The following is a 24,775-nucleotide window of genomic DNA, read 5'->3' as shown; positions in this document are numbered from 1 at the left end:
CCTACGTTTAAGTCCAGGTTCTGGGGTTTATGATTTGGGAATGTGAGCAAGTTCTAGAACTGCTCATGCCTTGGTTCTTTCATCTGTAAAAGGGAGCAAACAATGATACTTAAGGTACCGGACTGCCGTGCAGAATAAAGAAACAAATGTAAAGTGCTTACCACAGGTCCTGGCAGGCACTAAGTGCTCAGTAAACGCTAGGGTGTATGTAGCTCCTGAATCACACCTCCAGGATCAGCCTAAGTCCCTCATCACTCATGACAGTTGTGGCTTCTTGCCAGGTGGCCTCTGTTGGGTAGCGGACACAGTTTCCCCCCGACTCCAACTCTGCCTATTTCACAACTCCTGAAACAGTCACCTAAAACCGTCTTACTTAACAGAACCTAGAGATTTAAACTGTACAAAAGCAAAAAAAAAAAAAAAAAAAAACCCAAACCCTAGCAAACTTTAAATATAATCTTGTTAAATGGAAATAAAGATAGAGAAAAATACTTGGAAAAGATCTTAAGTAATTAATAGATTCCAACAAGTTATGGTTCTTTTAAGTCAGACCAGTGTTTCCTGGCTTTTTTCCTTAGCATGTGTGGGCCTGTGTTTAAATTCATGCCTCTTTTTTGATAAATATAAAAACCTTATGTTTCTTTTAATGCTATTTAAAACTTGAAATTTCTAAAATGTGATGAAATGCCAATCAAAGCAAGGTTAATTTAAGAATATGCTTTTTCAGGTACCCAGGGGCTCCAGGCCTTGGAAACTCTGAGCAACTGCCCTGCTCCCTTCCCAAGAATCACTGAAGTGACCTAGAAACAGTGCTGTGCGGACTCACAGTTTAGACCAGACTGACGGCGGCTTTAATTTGTCAAGATGATTGTGCTCACAGAAATGGGATTTTTTGGTTCAGTTGGTGCAACTGAGAGCCTCGCGTGACCTACATCTGTCCTCAGAATTGCACACCTGGAAACAGACAATGAAGGATTTTCTACTTCCACCTACGACGTCCCCACTGAGAACCCTGCAGCAGTGAAGACGAAGTGACCAGGCTGGTGAGCTCCGATCCGACCAAACCCCGAACCATTTCACGATGCCACCAGAACGTCGGCGGTTAAGGGAAGAGCAGCCTGCGAGGTGGGAGGGCTTGGTGAGCAGGAAGGAGTCTGTTTTCAATTCCAGAAGGACCAATACACCACAGGTACTAAGGGGCTGTTAAGAGAGATAATACGGGAACAAGGAAGAGGTCCAGTTAACAGAACTGGTGTAAAAAAATGTAGAGTTAACACCAGGAATAAAGCAACCAATAGGCCCAGAACACAGACTTCCAGCAGTTGGACTTTTAGCCTGAGAGTCAGGTTCTGAAGTATTTTTGACCTCCCCAGTTCACGGCTCAGGAGTTGGCAGCAGCTGTTTCATGTGGGCAGCCACCCAGGTGTGCGTCTGTGTGAGCGTGTATGTGTGGTGTGCATTCGTCCACCCCCACTTACTTACTGGGGCATCACAGGAAAAGCAGATGGCGGGAGGATGGGTATCTAACTGGCTGCAACCTTTCGGGAGAGCAATTGGATATCCACTGTCAGGAGCCTACAATATGTCTGTGACCTTTGATACATTAAACTCATACATAGATACAGACACAGAGATTTATTGACAAGGGAGTTTACTGCAATAAATGGTCATTAATAAGAAAGTGGCTAAAAATGATGGAATAGCCATATGTATGTTTGTTGTAGGTTGTACCATAAAATATAATAATTTGAGTTTCAATGGCCAATGTGACATCCACATCCATATATATACACATATGTGTGCATGTATATGTATACATGTAAAAGGAAATCCATTGAAATGTTTTCATGACAGTTATCACTATCTCTGGACTATGGGATCATAGGCATATTTAATTTCTTCTTTATACATTTCCGTATTTTTCCAGTTTCATACAATGATCATTTTATTTTACAGTACAAATTCAACTACAGTAAAACAGATAATGACGCAAGGTATCTAGTAATCAAATTACTGGAGAGGGATTTATACCCAGAAACAAATTTTTTAAGGGAGAGGGCTCCTCCTCTGCCCTTCATTGGAGAATGCAAATGCAGGATGAACTTCTATCAGAATGGGATAGGTACAAACAGCAAATGCATGAAAAATACTATTGCTTAAGCACCGTGACTCTCCTCTTCTTCCCAACCCCACCTTTTTTTGAAGATTCCTGAGATGCGGGCGATCTGAGATTGGAGCCCTCGAACTCCATGGACCACTCACCCTCTGGCAGCGGCTGTACGGGCACGGAGGACTCCAGCTCTGTACCAAACCTGAGCCCCTCCGTGAGCTATTTCCCCCGCAAGGACACCTCCTCTGAGCACACACTTCCCTGTGAAGGGGCGTCTCCTGCGGGTCCTTCAGTCCTCTCTGCCCCTCCTATCCAAGGAAGACAGCACACTGAAAGGTTAGGGAGACTCCTGGGCAGACGAGACCAAATTCAGGATGACCCAGAGCAGCTTTGCAAATGGAGCATCCCCCTGGCCTGGGATGCGGACGTGGACTCCTGCAGTTCAGACTGGAGAGCTAACTGGGACCTCAGCGGGGACAAGCAGTGGGCAGACAAGAACCCTGAAGAGAAGACACAACCGACTCTCAGCAAACTGGATGGTCTTGTGCAAAAGCCTGAGGAACTTCTAGAAAACCAAAAAGATGATGATGACGATGACTCTGTGTTCCCTGAACCTGCTCCGGAGGAAGATTTCCGGTTGGCTGCCACCTCCCCGCTAGATACAGCTCAGGTCAGTCACCACAAACATGATTCTCGTCAAGACCTGCCCAAGTTCAACCCGGCAAACAGTGAAGATGTCCTCTGGTTTTCACAGATCCCTGAAGGCTTCAGGAGCATGAACTTGCTGAGGTGAGCGGGCACCAAGGTGCCTGGTGAGTGGCACCAGGCTGGAGCACACGGGGCACTCCTCCGTGCTGAGAAGCAGGGCCAGGGCCCCAGGGTCTGTCATGGCCAGGGGCCGGAGAAGGCCACCAGAAAGGGAACTGTGTGTGTGTGTGTGTGTGTGTGTGTGTGTGTGTGTGTGTGAATCTGATTTCCATAAATGGGCAAATAGTGAACCCCTTGTTGTCCAGGTTACACGGATCTAACTCATCACTCATTTTCTTGGCAGATGGAAAGCCAGGCACCTGGTCACCAAGGACAAGCACTATAGGGATGCCCTCAGCCTCCACAGGTCCGCCGGAGGAACACACAGCCTCAACTGTCTGAACTTCAGGTGGGTCTTCCGCCAGCTGAGGCAGCAAGTGCTCTCCTCGCTTTTGGGGAGAGGGCACCCTGAGATGACCACTGAGAGCACCCATCAGCGGCATAAAGGAAAGGACTCCCAAAGAAGAGAATCTGACCTCAAGACTCCCTTCAAGTAGAACACTCTATACTGCCAGATTTTTTAAGCTTTTTGATAGTCCCTGTCCTGCAGTCCCCATGAGTTAATTTATTTTCCCCAATAAACAAAATACAAATTCTTGTTCTCTATGTTTTCCTCTTGCAGCTCATCATCTCAGGCTGAAAGCATGTATTTTGTCTAAAAGACTGACATATATTTGCTGGGAATTTTAACTAGTATTATCCTTCCTAACTTGAAGGCATTCTTTTTCTCTCCTCACCTTCTTAATAGAGTTTATTCTATTTTACTTTATATAGATATTTAACCTATTTTACCATTAACCAAATCCCCATTTTCGGAAGGCGGCGGGCTGACCCATCAGGTTCCCAACATGGCTGTGCGGTTTTGGATGGACTTCTGGCGCTCGAGCAATGGCAGAAGATCCTGAGTCACTCAGGGAGCTGATTTCAATCGGCATTGTTTCAAGGGTTCAGACAACAGGTCTGATGTTCCCAGTGGACCTGACAGGTTCTAGCACAGGTTACCTTGGCTTAAAGAAGTGGCCCACTTAGGAGGAACATGAGGATCAGAAATGCTGCTTAACCACGCTTGGCTACCTTCCCACATACCTAAGATGCAGACAGTAATAATACATAGGGTTGCTGTGTGAATTCATGAGGCAGTACAAGTACGTGGTAAACATTATTGTTGTTGGTGCGGTTACTCATCCTCCTAAGGATCTCCCCAGAAGCCCTGATCCAAGGGGCATCCAATAGTAAGAGTTTAAGAGTCAGTTCTCATTGAAATATTTCCCACTCAGAAGCAATATTTACCGAAAGTTTTAGCAGATCTTGACTCAACCAAGTTCTCTTCCCAGCCCCTTCCTCACTGTACCCTCTGAAATTCCTTTGACTTGTCATGAAACTTTCCTCTAAATGTTACCTTCTTGAGGAAGGCAGTACTCACCCCTAGGCCCTGACCTCCCCCTTACTGGTACCAACACACCTCCCCAGGGTCACGACCCAATTTCCTTCTTCCTCACCCACAGGCTCTGCTACCATCCGACGTGACGCCCAGAGTTCATGTGGTGAAGCAGGATTCTTCCATCTCAGATTCCTCTTTTCCTCAATTCCAGTGCCCTTACCCCCTTCCTTCCTGTCTCCCTTCCTTCCTTCCACAAATATTTAGCACATAGGATTGCCAGATACTTTCTAGCTTACCAAAATAAAATAAAACCCCTAAACCAAAAATAAACTCAATCTTTTGGCTCAAGTGGCCTATTATTTAAGAGATAAGCCTTGTAAACATATGACGACAAAGGGTTAGGGGTGATAATAGTCTCACCAGGCACACATTCAGTACTTTAAAAAAATCAACATGAGAAGGAAGGTTTTAGAAGGTTTCACATATGAGGTTGTTGGAGTTACAAATGTGGTTAGTTTAAGGTGAAAGACTTGGAGCTGCTGGATAAATCGGTACGAGTGAAGGTGGGCAATCTTGGGATATTTGCTCAAGGGAAGAGCAATATTTGGGAAGATACTGTCCAAGGAAAGACGGTACAATGGGAAGAAAGAAAGAAAACAGGGCCTTCTTAGTAACAGACGCTCACGGTCCCACCCTGAGCGTCTTCACAGCCAGACTCCTCACATCACCCACCGCTCCCAGAACGTCTTCCCACTCGGCTAGGTCACCTGAGCACCCTCGTCCACTCTCACTCACGCTTTGACGTCACTAAGACTGTGAGTCCCGTCACGGTACCTGTCCACGACTTTCATTCAGTTCCATCTGGATCCCACCTATGCCCCCACTTGCCAAACGGTGGCATCTCTAACCACACCTGGCAGCATTCACAAAGCCTTGCCTTTTCCTCTCCCAGATCTCTTTCAATCTCTGCTGCCCACATCCCCCAGTAGGACACTCATGCCTCTCATAAGGGCCAACTCACACAACAGGGATTACCTTTGCCATTCCCTGGAAAATTCTCCCCATTACCTTCTCAACATCCCCCACTGCCTGGGGAACTCATCCTTAAAGACTGTGCTCCAGGCTCACTGTAAGGCCAAGCCCGATCCTTCAGGTGACGCTCACCAGGCCCTTCCTTAAGCTTGCCCCAGTCCCTGCCCAGCCCCCTCACACTATTACTTGTACTTTTCTGCTCTCTTTACATGACTATTTTACCTAGAGTCTCTGACCTCTGGAGGTAAAGCACCAGGTCTCAGTTCCTTTTTACTACAAGATCCTAACACAGTGTCTGGTTCAGAGTGGTCTGTCTCTACATAATTTTTTGAATGATTTGAATATATCCTATTTCTCCAGACTTTCTCCTATATAATAAAAAAGAGTGAAATACAACAGCTTGGAGTTGCTATTCTTCAAGTCAGAAGTTACTGGCCAGCTGGAATAAGAGCAGGAATGGGGTGGGGTGGGGCGGGGCGGGGAGGGAAAAGACAGGACAAGAAAATAGCAACCCTGAAAGGTCAAGTGAGGCAGTGACCTACAGACTGAGAAGTCTAAGCCCTGAGGAATCTGCCAACTAATTCGAAAATTTAATTCAGCAAATACGCATGGAGGCTTAATGTGCTGTAGACTAGGTGCTATGATACACCTAAAAGAAAGACCACCTCTCCTGCCATTCATGGCACATGTAACCATAGTTTTGTTGTATTTCAATTCTTTCTCTAGTAATTAAGTCAAACCCAGAGAAAATGATTTCAAAAGACTGCCCACAGTGACTATGAAGCCCTGTTCATTAGTAAGATTTCTGACATATTTGTGTCTGTTTTTCAGTTATATAAACCTGCTTGACAGGTATGGGTAAAATAGCAGTATTTCCAGAATCTCTCACCTGGCCTTAGTGCATCTCCATATTGATAGGTGTTTCCAAGGGGTGGAGGGTAGCCACCTCCATATCAGTAGGTAATTACGAGGGCACACAAGGAGGTTGAGTGGGGTCTCTTCTTCTGCAGCCAGGTCGTGAGAGACACGGGAGAGCAGAAGTGGAGACTGCTTGTAAGAAATAAATGGGTTTCTCCTATTTATTTCTCCCTTCGACTGATTTCAGTTTCAAAGTATTTTGCCCCGGCATTTTCCCCCCAGAGTTACAACAGGCAACTAACTACCTGTAAGATCTGAGCAATGTTCTTTACACTTTACAACAAACATTCTTTAAATAGAATTAGAATTTGAAATATTCCTTGCGGGTTTCATGCTGCATCTCAGAAAACAAGTGGCAGTGTTTAAAATTTGGAAAACTTTTAGTACCTCCTCATTCATTATAGCGTCAAATATGTTACGAACCTGTTAGCTGCCAAACTACAACCAGGTCCTCTATTTTGTGTCACGTACATGGGCCTGTGGCTGGAGGAGACCCTCTATACATCACTGGACTGAGAGCAAACCGAAAATAGTCACAGAGAGACAACAGGTCTGCTGTGACCTCAGGCCTCTCATAAAATTATCGCACTTGCCAAGCACATGTTCATCTAATTAACTAATTAATTTCTGGGATCCAGGATCTCATGACTCAAACTAAAATCTTTCTTTCAAGTGAATTGCTCAACCTTGACACCCATAAAGCTCAGCTGCCTGAATCAGCAAAGTATTGCCATAAATATGCATTATCTTGAATCTGTAACACCATCATAATATAAGCCAGAATACAGTGTGAAAAATGTATCAAGCAAATGGAGGGAGTATTCAGCTCTCTCCGAACACAGAATTCGGACAGGCTAACATAAACTTTACAGACCACCTGATGCCAAGTCAATTTCTTACTCAGCAGGATCCCAATGACGAAGAAAGTACATGATGCCACCACACTAGTGAAACTGAGGCAAAATCATCTTCCCCATACTTAAAGAATGTGAAAATTCATGACTCAAGGTCCAGGTCTAACTGGGCGTAAAAAACAGTGTCCTCTCAAAACAACGAAAAGGAAAATGAAACCAACCATAAATAAATTCATAGAGACTTCCTGGTAAGGTCCTTATCCCAATATTTAAAAGCGATTTTGTTTAGGTAGGAGGAATAGTTCATTGCCTCACGAAGTTTTTGCATTATGGGGCGCAAGCGGAAGAGCTTATACTGCATGCGGGCACTCTCTCATTTCAAGATGGACGGGTGGGTTTCATGTTGCCTTGCCTGGAGTCAGTCTTCTCCTGCTCCCTCCACAGATCCAAACAAAGAGAACAACATCGCTTTCACTAGTGAAATAAGATCCTCATCAGATAACACGAAGTCACTGAGTGACGGTCATGAGTCAGGTGGGTACAAAAGCCTTAAAATAAATTCCCTAAGGGATTATAAGCCAGAGATCAAGAAATCCCCTACTGAACAATTTCTGTTTATCTTCCCACCTTTCAACGGAATTCCATGGTTCTGATGACCATTTGATTTCAATCTGATATGCTTTATAAAGAACTACTTCTGAGGCATTTTCAAGTGGGAGAGCAAACATCAAATATCTTTTCAGATTGTGGCTGTTGAATGAAAAGTCATCCCGTTATTACTGGATTCTTCATGTAGGAGAAAATCAGGGCCATTAACTTTGTTTTTCCTTATTTACATCAATAAAGATTTATTATTTTAAATGCAAATCCCCACCACTAGAGATCTCCCCCTCCCTCACAGAACTTTCCTGTATACTCACAAAGCAAATGAAAACAAGTTGGACATTTTAATCATGAATATATGTCAGAAGAGGTGTTTTTGACTCTCACTTCTTAAAAAAATTTTTTATTGAAATATAGTTTATATACAATATTGGTTTCAGATGAACGACTTAGTGATTCAACGATTATATACATTACTTAAATCAACACCACAATAAGTGTACTTACCACCTGTCACCAAAGATAATACAATATTATGATCTACATTCCCTATGCTGTACTTGTATCCCTGTGGCAAAATAATTTTATAATTTGAAGTTTGTACCTCTTTATTCCCTTTACCTATTTCACCCATTCCCCCAACCCCATGGTACTGAATGGTCTAATCTCTGTGTTTACAAGTCTATTTGTCTTGTTTGTTTGTTTGTTTTGTTTTTCAGATTCCACATATAAGGGAAACCATGTCATGTTCATCTTTCCTGACTGACAGATTTCACTTAGCTGAGTGTCACTCTCATCAACTCCACTGCCATCCACCTTTGGGGCCTAGATTTTCCCCAAACAGGGATGCGGATGAAAAGGAGTATTTTTCTCCAGTAAAGTGACTGAAAATTCAGTTAGAGCCCTCCAGCAACCACCAACATAACAATGGATTCATATAAGGATCAAAAATGAATGCTAAAACCACTGGATAAATGACTGTTGAAGAACAAGATATGCACATGGTATCTAAGAATTACCCCCCAGACCCCGTAATAACTATCAAGATTAGGCACCTTTACAATGGAGAGATCCAACAAACACCAGCTTAGCCAAGTGATTAAATTCAGCCTAACCAACATCATGCACCTTCTGAAGACAAGCAGTGTATTCTTGCCAGCAAACGTTTATTTAACCTGAATCTAGTGTGGAAGCCAACAGTCAGATGATCCCAGATTGTAGAACTTTCTTTCAGACAACTGTCTTTGACTTTTCAAAAAGGTTAACATCATAAAGCACAAAATAAGAAAGCACAAGAAAGTCAGGAAGACAAGAGAGTTCATAAAGGAGACCACAGAGACATGATGATAGAACCCTTAACCAAATGCTCAAAACTATGATAAAAGGCATTTACTAGTAACTGGAGAAATCTGAATATGGACTGTATATTACTTAATTTTATTGGGTGTAATAAGAAAAATTATGGCTGTGCAAGAGAATGTCCCTGGTAATTAGGAATTTAATTGTGAAATGTCATGGTATCTGTTACTTACCTTCAAATGGACCAGGAAAAAAAAAAAAGAAAATGCTACAGCAAAGATGGGAAAAATATTAAGAAAAACTCAAGGAGGTAATCCAGATCTCTGCTCTGAAAATAAAGTATTATACTTGCTATCCTTGGGTGATAATAGTATCTAAGAGATGTACATATTAAAAGCATTAAAAATCTTTAAACAAAACTTAGGTATTAACTGGATTCTCAAATGATATAAATTGGGCAATTCTTTAATCTGGATTTGTTCATACATCCTGGCATCTGCCTTTGGATTCACCACTTGCTGCAAGGAATTTTCAGTATCATGGGTTAACAAATATTCATCCGTAAGTCCCTCTACTGTAAGAAGTTGGTCCGGCTGAAAGCAGATTAACATTTAGGCATTATTCAAAAACATTTCAGATTTCAGGAGTTTATTTAGCTCTTGTTGAATTTAAAAGAATACTTGTGCCCAACAGAGAGCTAGGTTCTCTGCTCTTCCAAGTTATCAGAAGTTTCAAGGCCTGGATATCTCATGTTTATCTTCAAAAGAACTTCTTGGACATTTTCTGTTTCTCACAAATCAGGAACAGGTGGCCACTTCTAATACTAATAATAATTCCTGCAAATCATTTTGACATTTCCTTTTACTTTGAGTGATGCTAGAATGTTCTGCCTTTTCCAACCTAAGAAGCAGCATAAGCATAAAGTCATCAAATAATTCATTGAACATATGGGAGACTTATGAGAGCAAAAGGAGATGCTGCTATAGTCTTTATTAACATATTTTGGTTAATACCTCTACATGAGTAAAGCTATAGTACTTCTCTTAAACAAATGCACACATTCCCATATACTAAGCACTTTGCAAGGAATTCAGAATGTTCTGAGACTCCCTGAATCCTACTCTTCAATCCAGGTTCCAAATCCAATTTCTCAAAAGAGACTTCCTGGCTTCAGATCCCAGTCATCTATTTGCTGCGGATCCAAGGAAAGTTACTTAACCTCTCTGGGCTTTCCACATCAATTTACAAAATCTGATACTAATAGTACTGACCTCAATGTGCTATGGTGAGGATTTAGCAAAAGTGCTCGGTAGAAGTTGGTAGCAGAAATATTAGAGAATATAACAAATGTGCCTTGCAGAGAAAGTGCTCACAAATTTTAGCTGCTGCTCGTTGCTGTCATGTACTTTCTTCATTATAAAAACCTGCCATGGCCCCAGTGGCTACAGAATTAAGTCCAAGCAAATTGCTATGAAATCTCTCTACGAGCAGATCCTGATACCCTTTTCCAGTCTTACAGAGACTGATTATGCTCCACCCGCAGCCCTCACGCTTCTCGCAGTCCCTGTCCTATGCTGTTGTGCCCTATTCTTTCCTGCTTCAGGGCCTCGGCTGCGCTGTTCCACCTCCTTGGAGCTGCCCTAACCATCTTACTCCTTCTGCCGCCTGTCTACTCCCAAATGCGCCCTTCTAGGCTCAGGTTAAGTTCAAGTTCTCCTATGAACCGGCTGGAAATAGTCTCACGTTCCTTTGTACTACCAGAGCACTACCTGCAGTAAGTGTACGTTATATCCTGTTTCACAGAATTGTGCTCCCATGGCTTTCTCTCCCACAAAACAAAAACCTCTGTGTCCTGCTTATCTTTTCATGCTCCAAGGCCCCCGGCCCGGTTTCTTACACGTAGTAGCTCCGCGATAAATACGCGTTGACATGAATGGTTGCTCTGCAGGAAATTATTGAAACAGATAATATCTGAAGTTGAATGTCATTTCCTCTTACATAAAATTAAACTAGCCTCTACTTTAATTAAATCTTGTCCCTGCATGTTTATACTGGGGGCCAGGGAGCGTGGCACAGCATAGATGTTTCCTGAGTTGAGTAGAAAAGCTCAGTGTCGTACAAGAGACAAAGCTAATTCACAAAAGAACAGCCACATCTTTCTACTGTCTGAGTAGAAACTGAAATTCTATCCTCTCTTCTTTCTCGTTCAAATATATTTACTGAACATTAACATGCTAGGGGCTGTGCACTCGGATGAGTCTGACAGACCCCTGCCTTGACGAGCTCGTAGCTCTGGGGGAGACTGGCACCCTGCCTGACACAGCACAGAGGCGCACTTGAAGCTTGAACTGAAAGGGAGGGTGAGAGAAGGTGCAGACAGCAGCGGCGGAGGGAACAGCCTATGACAAGGCCAGAAGCGCAAACAGGTGTGCTCGGCAAACAGCGAAACGTCCAGTTTAACTTGAGCACCAGGTGTCTATCTCAGTGCAGTGCTGAGACACAGACGTCTGAAGGGCAGGGATGGAGCCAGACTGCTAAGGAGTTCTGAGTCGTTATCTCATGTAGAACATGGACTTCTGAAGCGAGAGACTGACTTCATCAAATCCACGTTCTATAGAGAATATTCTAATAGGAGCAGTATGGGAGCAGAGCTGAAGTGGGGGGAGCTTGACAGCAGGATTGTTAGAGAAAAAACAAACTGCCAGCCAGGCTGCACAGCAATATGGGAGAAAAGAGCCAAATGCAGCGTTAGCCCTTGGATGGCTTTCTCAGTATGGTCGGGGGGGTTTCCTGTTCCACCCTCAGGCCCAGCCGCCACACCCTCCAGGCTACACCAGCTCTACGACAGTACTATTTCTCTCCATTGGTGAGGGTTTACATGAGTTAATTTCATGAACACAGTAGACAGGAAATTATGTAAGCTGAAAAGATGTGCCAGACTCCTCAGGTGCCCGGAGACAGACTGGCAGGCACCACCAAGCAGATTTCTCCTCGCTCTTTAATTTATTTATTTATTATTCACTCACATGCTGAGGTCCCAGCACATGCTGGCCATTATTACCTTTCATGCCAAGGACACGGGGGTACATGAGGCATTGTTCCTATTCTCTAGATGATCAAGGACTGGCAGAGGTATTGTGTGTTCATGAACAGGAATTACTATCTGGTCAAGTTCTCCATAACCAGCTTCATCTGACATGACGCTGTTTAAAAAAACGTGTTCTGGATATTGGTCACAATATCAGCTTGTAACTCATTTTTACCTTAACTGATTGGTCTGCTTATCAGGAACCAAGGGAGGTGTCTGGGATTACTTTGTTTATATTATACAGTAGATATTCATGAACGTATCCACTCCCTAAACTTTGTAACCCCAAAATCAGTACGAGTGGTGCGGTCCCTCATGGACACGCCACACAGCAGCAATGTGAGTTGCCTGGGAGAATGGGTCCGGTTCAAGTCAAACAAGGCAGTCCTCTGCCTTCTGGTTCCAGCTCAGCTTTCTTACTACAAACAAGTGTTTACAGAACATCGAGCGAAGTGCTCTCCACTGTTCCTAAGGGCAAGAAGGCTCTGATGTGCCTTGCAGAGAAAAATGCCTGTGTTAGACGAGTTTGTTCAGGCCTGTGTTAATAGTGCTATTGACCATGAGCCCAACAGTAATGAACCAATAATATTAACAAGGTATCTTTAAACAGAAACAAGGTTCTGTATTGATCAGTTGAGAAAATGTTGTGACAGAGGCTCACAGAAACCTAAGCCTATACATCTCCCAGGGGCAACTGTTCAGTATTCACAGTGACTTTACAGAATGTAATCACTACAAATAACAAGAGTCGACTATATTCTACCAGGTAAAGAATGCAAAGAACCAGCCATAACACACTGACTTTTTTTCAGGTCTACCTTATGAGGACTCAGGAGGGCTGTAAAGTGAGGAAACAGAAATCATCTTCTGGATCCTGTAACACTTCAGGAGAAATAGTTGGCATTTTCTGACCCTCTAGAATCGCCCAGACACAGTCTCCCCAAGGCATGATTGCTGCTCTGTCAGCTAAAAGGGGAAGGAGATGGGGTCAACAGGTCAGGAGATGCTGGGAGTCAATGTAAATGGGTGTTTTGGGGTGTTACTATTTTTTCTTGGGAGAAATTTTCTTAAGTTTGTCTCCTCTTTAAAGACCACTTATTTCCTGATAGACACTTGTATTTTTCACTGTTCCAACAACACAGGAGGCCCAATTTGGGTACAAGTCTTCTGAAATGGATGCTCCATGCCAGACTTCAATCAAAACCAATTTAGACCCGGAAGAAACCAAAAAGCCTACTTTTCTAAGCAAATAACACATTCTTTAATTTCTAGAAAGGTGTAAACAATAAGACAATTTAAATCCCAGCAAATCACCCAAAACTATGGTAATGCCCCAGGATTCATGTTTCCATTTGTAAAAGCCAACTTCCTTAAGCAGGAAACAAACTCCAAACGGCGGCTTCCCTGCTCCGGGAATCCCACGCACCAGAACCAGAAGTATCAACGGAGAGTTCCCATCCTACGTCTTCCTGACTCTCTTCCAAAGTTGAGACCATGTTTATCTGCTGAACAAAACAGTCATCCAAGCACAGATCTACTGAAAGCTTCCAAGCAAGCTGAGAGGCCAAGGCAAGGAAAGGAATAGCTAATCAGAAACGAAGGGTAAGAAAAGCTGGATCCAAAATAAATACAGGGCAAAACACCCAGAATAGCTCGGAAAGACAGCTGATGACCTTCTCTTCCAAAAACCTCTTAATGTCACAGTATCAAATGGCCTATGCAGCTAACACCAAACACATAATTACTACCAACCACGAAAGTAGGGAATAAAGTAAAACAAACATACAAGCAAGAAAAACTAATGGTACAACTTGTGTTTTGAAATACAAACAAAAACACTTAAGAGGCAGTCATCAGTGAGGGAATACACCTCTGCTCAAGGTAATGGTCACAGGAAGCTGTCAAGGCTATTTCAAGCTTTGAAAGCTACCATAATTCCTAAAGAGATAGCATATATTATTTTTGCTTAAAGACTAAATGGGCCCTGCTACAATGGCTGTAAATTACTACACCCCTAATTTTAGTCTCCTCTTGGCTGAACCAACTCTGAGCTGGGCATTATGTACGGTATGCAAGCAACACCGAGCACACCCAGGGAGCCGACCTCATTTCTTTGATTATGAGGCACAAAGCCTTGAGCTACTGCTTAGTAATGGATTTAAGAACCTCTGAAATTTCTTCTCCTACTTCTTCACTCCCCAAGAGATGGAGAGCCTTGGCTAATTCAAAGTCTGATGCCAGAACCCTGATTTGCTGAAAATATCATAACATTAAACCATAGATCCACTAGGTGGAGGTCGAAATTCCCTTGGACCCTCTTCTTCCTTCTTAAAAAACTGCTGAGACTAGATACCTATGCAGCATCAGAGATGCTAAGGCCTTCCAATTAAACATAAATGCATGGCAACCTGAGAGAAAAATATATCACCTGTCCAGGTATAGAGTCAGCACAACCCCTCTAACACACACACACATTATTTGCTAAATGTATAAACATTTCCTTTCTGTCTACAGTTACACTCTTACATATCTGTTTTAAAGAGAAAAAAAGATTGACACTGTCAGTTTCCTAAGAGTTGAGGAGTGAACAAAGCACCAGAGAACAAAAAGATGGCGGTGGCTTAGCAAGTTGAGCGGAATAGCTTCGAGCAGCCCTCAAGCACCATCTACAACCTCAGACACAAAGGAAGCATCTGCTGGAAATAATAAAGAATAGTTCTAAAGTCCAGCTGCATCTCCATCTGATTGTAAAGGTGATCCGAGATACGTGGTAGGAGAGGGAGAGATTACTAGAGGAAAACAATGGAAAGGAAACATCGGTTTTAAGTTTCACAATGAAAAGACATTCTTGTGTATCGTCTCAAGTTATCCTGAACGAATCAAAGAAGCACAAGATGACCCACATACGTGCCATGTGACTCCAAAGATTGCCAGCCCCAAGCAGTCATTTCAGAATTTGTAGTATGACTTGCCTGGAAAAAAGAATGTTTGGTCCACAAAAGGCAGTCAGGAGCTAGAAAACATCAATCCCCATATAGTAATTTAAGTGAAAAAGATGACAAGGTCGGAGAAAAACCATGCAAAGGGCTTTTCACCAGAGTGATGGTGGTGGCTACTGTCTGGGGACGATGTTATCTCAGCAGCTAGGAAATGCCTGCGCAGAATCCGCTACACCGCAAGGTGGAGTGATTACTAGGCAGGTGACAACCTGCACGTACCCACAGCGCTCCTGAGGCGGCAGCGTTGGAGCCAGACAAGCAGCCCCACCTCATTCTTGTGCCTGGGTCTGTTCAGCCTCAAAAGTGCTAAGACCAGACTTCCCCACCGCCATCCATGACCCCAAGGGCCATACACATGGGAGAGACTAAGGTGTTGCCTGCGCTCTAAGGCAAATGATATTCCTTCTATTTGCCAGCTGCCAGAACATCTAAATGACCAGAAGTACAAATATACCAAAGTTCTTAATTCATTTCAATTCTTTCCCAAAGAACACAAAGTTCTTAAAGCCCAACTGCATCTCCATCTGAGTGCAAAGGTGATCAACAGAACAAACGAAAATTTAACTGGGACAGTCCCAACTGTGTGACCGTAATGTGGGAAGTGGCATGAGATAAGGCCAAATACAGCCTTCGTAATCCAGCTATGCCATCTACTTAAATGCAATGTCTCGTATATTCACTTACGTACGTAGTTTATATATGAAAATACACACATCTTGTAATGAATAGTGAATGTGTATTAGAGCTGGCTAAATTAAGTGGTGTGGTATGAATTTATATATACTCACATAGCCTTAAATCAATCACAATGTTCTGGTCATTCGGTATTTTATTTGCTGTGGACATAAAAACTCTTTCGTGAACTTATGTCATATCTTTTCCCCCACAATCATAAGTACCAAAATCTGCAGCCACAAAAACTTCGGACCTGAGATGAACCTGTGAAAAAATCTAGCCTTTAGAAACACACAAATAAACCCAAAACTAGATATTACATTTAGAGGATTTACAGAATGGTTCTCCCTCTGCCTCAAAGTCCCAATCTAAACTAACTTCCTGATTTTACAGATAAGGGAACTGAGGCCTAGGATAAATGATGTATCTGAAATTCCACAGCTGGTTAGCAAAGAAGTCAGAACTAGAATTTCAGTCTTGGGTAAAATGTTCTTTGACCCAAGTCACCCTGAAAGTTTCCTTTTTAGAACACCAGATTATTCATTTGTGAGATCATAATCTCAGTGAGGGAAAAATCCAGCTTAATTGACCATAGGCCCCAATAGCTAGTCCAGAATTCACTAACGGGTGGAAAGAACTCACCAGTCACAGCCAGTTGAAAAGTAGGCTCTTCTCCGGCTGTGGTCTTGAGTGAATCACCCACATAGCCTGCCACCAAAGCCCCCTGGTAAATAAGGACACTGGTTTGCAAAGTGCCTGTCAAGAATTGAGACTGTAATATATAAAATTATGATTTTTCTTTGTGCAAAATAGCCCAACTTTCCCATGCATCTCAGCTCCACTGGCCTCTTCTTGATCTAACCGAGGCAAGCCGTTCCAATAATTTATAGTGTCTCCATGACTCACCCTGGGAGGGGTAGGCCAAGGACACACAGACGAATGTCTCCTTTCATCCTACCCTGGGTTGCAGCTTAAGGCGAGGCAAGTAAGAAAACAAATTTTTAGTGTTCACCATACTTAAAAAAGAAACCAGTCAGTCTCCTATTTTAAAAATGATCTGAAAAAAGTATCAAATAGATAATATCAGTAATAATAAGATCAATAATAATGAGCAGAAAAATAGTGAGAACAATGGCTATTATTTTGAGCACCCGTGCAACGCACCCAGAAGCACATGGCCGACACCGCTGTGCTCAGTTGTCCCAGCAACCTTATAAGGTAGGCTTATTAATATCCCTGTTTCGCAGATGAGCAAGCGGCCCCGGAGAGATCATGGGAAAAGGTGTTGGAGCTGTGATCTGAATGCAGAACAGTCTCACAGCAAAGCCCACGTGCTCTCATCCCATATTTGCTTGTGAAAGGAAGGGAGCGACACACAGCAGCAATTCACCGGAGAATTCCGCTTTATTGGGGAAAGGTGCTGGGTTACATAGGAAGGGGCATGGGGTGATTGTGGTGTTACTTCTACGGGGCTGGTGGCTATTGGCCAGGTGCTGGGAGTGGGAGTGGGGAGAGAGGTGATTGGTCTTCAGGTGGCGCCGTCGGGAACTGAGGACCCGGAAGAGAAGCAGGAAGTTCGCCATCTTACTGGTGGGGGCCCTTCAGCTTGAAAAATACATGTTTCCCTGGTTGGGTAATTTTATCACTTAAGTTCATTCTTGGCTCAAGATTCATACACTAGGGACTGGGTTTTTCAAAGCTTCCTAAAAACAAAGCTAGGCTTAATAAATCTGTTCAGCGATGATTCGAGGGCTCCTCCTGCGGTCTCCAGTCTGCCTGTTGGGATCAATACTTCCTCCTTGGTTCATCTTCCCTGACCCTTCAGCTCTCATGAGCCAGTCCTTGCCACGGGTCATCACTTTTCCAAGCTCTTGAGCTGGCTGGTGAGACATCCTCATCATGTCTAGGGAAGCTCGGACACATCCCTCTCCTGGATTTATTTCTCTCCCTCTCTGTAATCCCTCCCTGTTCCCAAAGCCCTTACCTGCCAAGGGGGCAAACCTCACCCCGTCACACACAAACCAGCGAGGGCTCCCACCCAACCACACCCCCAAGAAGGATCCCTGGAAACATCTTCAACCATTCCTGCCTGTCATGCTTAGACTGTAGCGCTGGAGCAGACAAATCACCTGACTGCCTGAAATCCACTGGTCTGCACTCAAGATTTAATTCGACATCATGCCGCAGAGCTGCGGAATCTAAATTACCGAGTAGTCCCCAAACGAACAAAATACAATCATCGCCAAAAGTTATGCACAAAAATATTCACTGGAGCACTATTTGTAATACATCCAAACTGGAAAACTACCTAAATGTCCAACAACAGATGTGCAACTGAATACCGTGATAGTGAGGATAAAAAATATAAACCATATGAAATATTGTAGCTGAATGTCACAAACAGAATAAGGAAAGTAAGCCAGACACAAAAGAATAGATACCAAATGATTCTCTTTACATAAATTTCTAAAGTAGAAGAAACTAATGAATGGCTTTGATATCAGAAAATCAGTTACCTGCAGGAACATTAGGAGAATAGGGTTTGGGGTGCTGGTAGTTTTCTGTTCAGCTGAGTGCTGTTACACAGGTGTGTCCACTTTATGACAATTACCCCATCAAGCCATCCACTTATGATTTGCACACCTTCTTCTCTCTGTATTTCAATAAAAAGCTTCCCAAAAGAGATCCTGGAGAACATCTGGTCTGCTCTCCTTAATTACTATAAAGTAATCATTTCTCATGTATGTTAAATATCTCACAGACACACAGGAAATCCATGGAAGAGCTGGGACTGGACATTAGATTTAACTCCCGATCCAGGTACCAAAGCTCCCTCTCAAATGTGGGAGGATGGTTCCCTAACTTCCTTCCTCGTCGTGACAACAGCCAAGATTTAGAAGGATCAGGATCACGCTCCTATTAAGAACACAACCCAGAAGGTTCTAGTGTCCCACTGACAGCTGTGCCAGGAAGAGCATTTCAACACTGAGGATATGGTAAGTCAGAAAAAGTTAGACAGTGCTGTGTTCACACCCTAGGCTCTGCCACTTCCTAGCTGTGTGACCATCAGACAGATGCGCTTTACCTCTCTCTGAACCTCAGTGTCCTCTTCCAGATCACTGAAATATCAACTCCTCCTTTGCAAGGTTGCCATGAGGATAATGTAAGGTAATAGTGGCACAGCTGCCATGCCTGGCACTTGGTAAAAACCTAGAAAAAGTATTTGTTGAAAGAATACTGACTGAATCTTGACTTAATTAAGTACTTATCACATAGTAGAGGTTCAATTAACAGTTAAGTATTATTTTTACTGAGCAAGAGAAACAGAGAAAGGGAATAAATAAGATTATGTGAAAACATCTCACTTTCTAAGCTTATCGAGTCATTAATGGGTTGACCAACAATTCTCACTGACTCAGATGCAGCACTGAAACAGTCTGGGATTAAAGAGCAAGAAAGAATTTGAGAAGAGGGTGTTGCTTTTTAAGTGCTCCCAGGTTTGTGTTTTCCTTCTTGGGGCAAAACACAGATTTGCTCACTTACTGCCACAACACGTCTAAAATTTGACAGTCACCTATGTTAGTCATATTACTTTTAGAATTAAAAAAATTTTAATGGGGGGGGGTGGGTCATAAATTCTCACAGACCATAAATAGACTGACATAGTCAAGTAACTTTACCACTGGGAAAACATTTACACACCAAGTATACAAAAGGTAACTGCAGGCCTTAAAGATGTCAGAAATGAATAATGGTGAGGAGCTAAGTGTACTTACATTTTCACAAACAAGTTTAAGACTGATTTTTTTCCTTCAGCTCTTCAAACCCTCCATGTACTTATTAGCAAACTGATCCATAAAGTTCTTTCATGCTGAAAAATAAAAACAAATACAAAAAAGATAAATTAAAACTACTTACAAATTATAGCACAGTAGAAAAAAATAAAACCTATAGAGGGTAATAGAAAAGAAATAGATGGTAAATTATTATTCATAGATGGTATAAACAAAGAACATCAAATTCCATAACACATGTTTAATTAAAAACAAGAAAATGTGTTAAGTACCAATACATATAACCAACTTCCTTCCACCTGTCTTTCCGCCATTCCTCACCACCTCCACTTCACCCCGCCCTGCCCTCCCTCCCTTCCTGACTTCCTCAGTTACTGGACAGCCTCAGATACTCCTTGAATCCTGAATTTCAGCAGAAAACCATGACCACTAATTTTTATAGTACAAAGTACCTGGCACATGTTAGGCCCTCCATGAATGTTTGTTGAATAAATGAATGAACAATCGTTTCATATTATTCAATTGTTAAGGTTAAAAAAATGTATTATTTTCTTGCCCGACGAAATAATCTTCCCATGTCTTCTTCCGCCTGCTACTTCTATAGCTTTTCTTCTTCCTTCCTAATTACAACTCTTAAATAGAATTCGTGCCTCATATCGAATTAACGGAGTATCATAATTCTTCCAAGTGGTAAAGATACCTCAAGACAAATGCTGGGCATAGAAGCCACAGGGCATAAATATGCAAAGAAGTAAAAAGCTAACCTTTTCAAACAATAAGGCTTCTCTCTCACTTACCAACTTTACATTTCCCTGTATGGCCCCGGAAGATGACTGGTTAGCCAGAGACGGGTAAGATTCCTCAAGGGAGGAACAACCTAAGACAGGCACAGTCGCAGGGGGGTCATCAGGTGAGAAATTGGGGATCAACCGAGGTGAGGCTTAGAACCTCACCCCCCCTGTTCTGAGAGAAATCTTCTGCATACGTGGATGTTTTATTGCCCTTGTCTAGCTTGGATTAACACATAGTCTACAGGCACACACCTGATCATCTACATTTGCTCTCTTACAACACTAAACTATGTTTTCTACCTTTATCTTGTATCTACCTACCACTTCAGCATTTTATTAAAAATAATAATAATAAAGAGAGAAATGTGGTATCCACATATAAATCAAGTATAAAAATCAAATGAATATTCATATTTGAACTGACTGTTTATAGTTCATAATGCATGAGCAAAACCAAAAGTTTCTGTGATGACAGCCCTTGTACTGTTCACCATGTAACTTATTCACTATGTAAGAATTTGTTCTCCATGTAAGAACTTGTTCGTTATGCTTCAGAAGATTGGAGATGAAAATTAGGCTTGGGGTGGATTAATGATTGTGCACTGAGCATTGACTCCCCTATACAGAATTTTATTGTTGTTAACAACCATTCGATCAATAAATATGAGAGATGCCCTCACAAACAAACAAACAAACAAACAAACAAAAAAAGTACACACTTCCAATTGTAAAATAAATAAGTAACCGGGATGTAATGTATAGCATAAGGAATATAGTCAAAATATTGTAACAACTTGGTATGGTGATAGCTGGTACCTAGAATTATCATGTATATAAATGTTGAATCACTGTGTTGTACACCTGAAACTAATGTAATACTGTGTGTCAACTACCCTTCAATAAAAAATAATTATCTACAAAAAAAAAAAACGTATTATTTTCTTGCTCGAAAAGAACAATATGCAGAAACATATATAGTTTTCTAGACTTGCTATTCTGATTGACTCCCTTACCCCTTTTAAATAATATACTTAGAAAAAATTTCCAGTTCTATATATATATGGGCATGTACATCTTCACTATTGCAGTGGTAAAATGTATTTTTGTAATGAAGAAATAGTTAGGAAATTTTACTATTCAAATACCTCATAACTTCCTCTATGCAAATAGGAAAGCAGCCTGTCTCTGAGTTAAATACTCTCAGTACTACCTCACATGTGTTTTTCAAGCACGTATATAGGTCAGGGCAAGACACAGACAAGTTATCAAGCAGGAGAGTAGCTGCTTCCTTCTTCTGCCTGCCCTTTAGAGGGATCAGTGACCCCAGATGTTTAATTAAGTAGGGAAGCAATAGTTCAGCTCCAAGCTTCCAGTAACTTAATGGATATCTTTCCTGAGGACATTTTCCTTTTAGAAAGAGCTTCAGCAGAAGCAGGTGCTTAACACTTCAAAACGCATTACTGACAATGGAATTCGTCTGACTGGGGGGCAGAGGTTGACCTGAAGGAATTTCCCAACTCATAAGAGTCTCTCCATTTAAGTCTCCCCTATAGCCAGTTTCATATAGGACCCATATGGCTACATAACAATCCAGGCACATTTTAGGCAATTAATGATGCAGATATAGGCAAGTCCTATTTTAAGACGGGTGTGTGCTCCAAAAGTAAACAGTTATATTAATCAGCAGTTTTCAAAATGAGTTTCCAGGAACCCTACCCAACAGATGCACCCAAGAATGGAGGCAGGGAGTAAGTGAGTACGTGTATAGCGGTTGGGCTCGGCAATTTCACCTTTTTCTATTTTATACTTTGATCCAAGATCTAGTTGGAGAAGTGGTTCCTTGAGGTCCTTCTAAAAAGGTTGAAACTGAGTAATGATTACATTAAAAGCTAGAGCAGAAAATTCCAATGAGCTCCTAACAGAGAACAATAATCACACCCAAATCTAACCACCACTTCTAACAGGGCCTTTATGGGGAAATGTGAGTCCCAGCCTGGGCCCCAGGGCACAGGTCAGCTGGGTCTGAGCAGGCAGGAGCTAGGTCTCCCCTTCCTTCCTCCCCTGCCCAGGAACAAACAGCAAAAGGAAGGACACGTCCACTGCCACAAGAACCAAACCAACAGCGAGGGGATGTGACTGAGGTGGGTAACAGCCCCTGGATATTCCAGAACAGGGGAATATCTGGTATGAAAGACATAGTGACTTGTCAATCACTTCCCCAGGCCCTACCCCCTTCCCCATCAGCCTCCTTACTAGAAATCACACATATGCAAAGTTGAGATACTGCTCCCAGCAGAGCCTCTTGGATAGACATGAGGGAGGGAGAAATCAGTGTAATGGTTTAAAGAAAAGAAAAAAAAATACCTACATTCCTTAAGACCCAATTCAAAACAACATACACAATTTTTAAAAATTTAAAGAGAATTAGAAGAAAGTGTTGCCTAAACTTGCTCCAAAGGAATTCATACAACTAAGAGGCACTGAGTATATTCAATCCCTCCTTCTGCACAGAGCTCTGGTTATTTGGCCCAAGCAGGACTGAAGACATAAAAACATTTATAAACATGGACCATTAGATTTTTTTGAGTTTCCATCATGAGCCTTGTTTAAGTCAGTCAAAGATGTCCTTTGTTACACAGTTTTGATCGAATGCAAGAGACTTAGTCATTTCCTCAGAAACAGACGTAAGCTATAAATACAAACTAACCAACACAGCCAGTCATTCACAAAAAGGCTCCCTGACTAGTTTAATTCAAACATAAGAGCACATTATTAAACTGAAAAGCCATTAAAACAAAAAAATCCAAGCCCCTGCAAACAACATTCCTAGCAGAAAAAACTCATAGTGTAATGATAAGGATAATTACAAATAGCTTTTTATTGGGCTCACAAACCTTTCCTATATGGAAGTTACAAAAAAATAAAAACAGAAAACAGTCTATATTTGTGTTCATTTTAATAAAACAAGCCCTACCCAGCCTGCCCAAATCTCAGATTTCAAGTTTCAAGAAAATCCTCCAAACCATTAAAGAAGGGACTTTTGTATCCTTGAGATGGAGAATACATCTATTATTATTGCTTATTTTCTAAATCCCTTGGCTATTCTAAATCGTGACCATCATAATTGAGAGGAGCATGTTAAACATAATCACTTGGATGAGGAGTCACTGTTTATGGTAACAATGTCATATTTCGTACTTTAAAACTAAATGAAATTCGAAGTCTCTATTCAGGTATGACTTAAGTATCTAAAGCAGAAGTCTGTGATCAGGGCAAATACCGCCTGCCATCTGGTTTTGTACATAAACTTTTATTAGAACACAGTCATGCCTATTCATTTACATTTGTCTATGGCTGTTTCTGCAAGACACAATGACAGAGTTAATTAGTTGCACGACAGATTGTACGATGTGTATAAAATACTTATTTTCTGATTTTAAGAAAAGCTACCTAAGTGGACTGTTATCTTTAAGAAAAACTGATACGGGTTTGGTCATCTTGCTGGATAACTAAATTACTTAACCTTTAGCTGCTTTTTCTCATTTACAGTACAATAGATAATATTTACTGGGAAATTATATACAAGGCATTACTCTAAGGGCTTTCCTTTCAGTAAATGTACAATGAATTGATTCTTTCATTCTGGCAAAGACCCTGTGAGGAAAGTAATGATTATCCCCATCTTACAGATGAAGAAAGTGAGGGGTTAAATAACATGCACAAGGTCACCTTGCTGTTCAGGGGAAAAAATTAAGATCAGAACTCAGGCAATCTGGGTCCAGAGCTGGTACTATTAATCTCTGTGCCAAACTGATGATAACTTTAAGTGTAAAAGATGTCCCAGATAATAAAAGGAAATTTCAAAAGGCTTGTAAGTTAGGTAATGTTAGGTAAAACAGTAAAGGATAAAATAGTTTAGGATAAAATAGTTTAGGATAAAACTGCACAGTTTAGGATAAAATACCTAAAAGAAGAATATAAATGGACTTCCCTTTAAGCAAGACCCTTCTGATTCTAGGATTAGAGTGAACGTTGGTGTATGGAGAATGTAACAGCCCATAATACTTCGGTAAGTAAGGCTTCTCTGTACATTTTAGGCCCTTCAGAAAGCTTTTATTTAGGATACTTACCGGTGGGACCCTAAAGCTTCCAAATTTGGTCCCACCTAGGCTTACCCTCTGCCTAGTTTCCATCTGGGAAAAGGCTGCATGAGCATCAACAGAAATGCTGGAGACTGTTGTCCGCAGCCTGGTAAGAAGGGCTCTGTCCGGATAGGACGCATCACAGGGGTTCAGGACGGCCAGCCCTTGCTGAGTCATCCCCACCACTTCCCCAAATCCTCCAGAGTACCTGGAGCAAATGTGTCACCTCCATGTAATCCAGCGAGAGACAGACTTATATGATTCAAATAAAATAAAGGGGGA

The 24,775-nt window shown here is 41.9% G+C and overlaps 2 protein-coding genes across 16 annotated transcripts in view; one reads left to right on the top strand and one right to left on the bottom strand.

The window, feature by feature from the left end:
• PPFIBP1 (PPFIA binding protein 1) overlaps positions 1-24,775 on the bottom strand; it is a 144,687-nt gene that overhangs the window by 72,954 nt on the left and 46,958 nt on the right. For all 15 annotated transcript variants that reach the window (XM_057491904.1, XM_057491908.1, XM_036889235.2 and 12 more), the window contains one exon: positions 19,543-19,637. The gene's annotated coding sequence lies outside the window, so the exon portion shown is untranslated. The remainder of the gene's footprint in view (positions 1-19,542; positions 19,638-24,775) is intronic.
• C14H12orf71 (chromosome 14 C12orf71 homolog) lies at positions 2,181-8,958 on the top strand. Its single transcript, XM_057491293.1, is given in 3 exon segments — positions 2,181-2,868; positions 2,871-2,922; positions 3,153-8,958. Coding segments are annotated over 3 exon segments (933 nt in total). The 5' UTR covers positions 2,181-2,249; the 3' UTR covers positions 3,415-8,958.

Source organism: Manis pentadactyla, chromosome 14 (genome assembly GCF_030020395.1).
Source record: "Manis pentadactyla isolate mManPen7 chromosome 14, mManPen7.hap1, whole genome shotgun sequence".
Taxonomy (NCBI): Eukaryota; Metazoa; Chordata; class Mammalia; order Pholidota; family Manidae; genus Manis; species Manis pentadactyla.
Note: the sequence above shows the minus strand (reverse complement) of the source record. Positions and strands in the feature narration are given on the sequence as shown.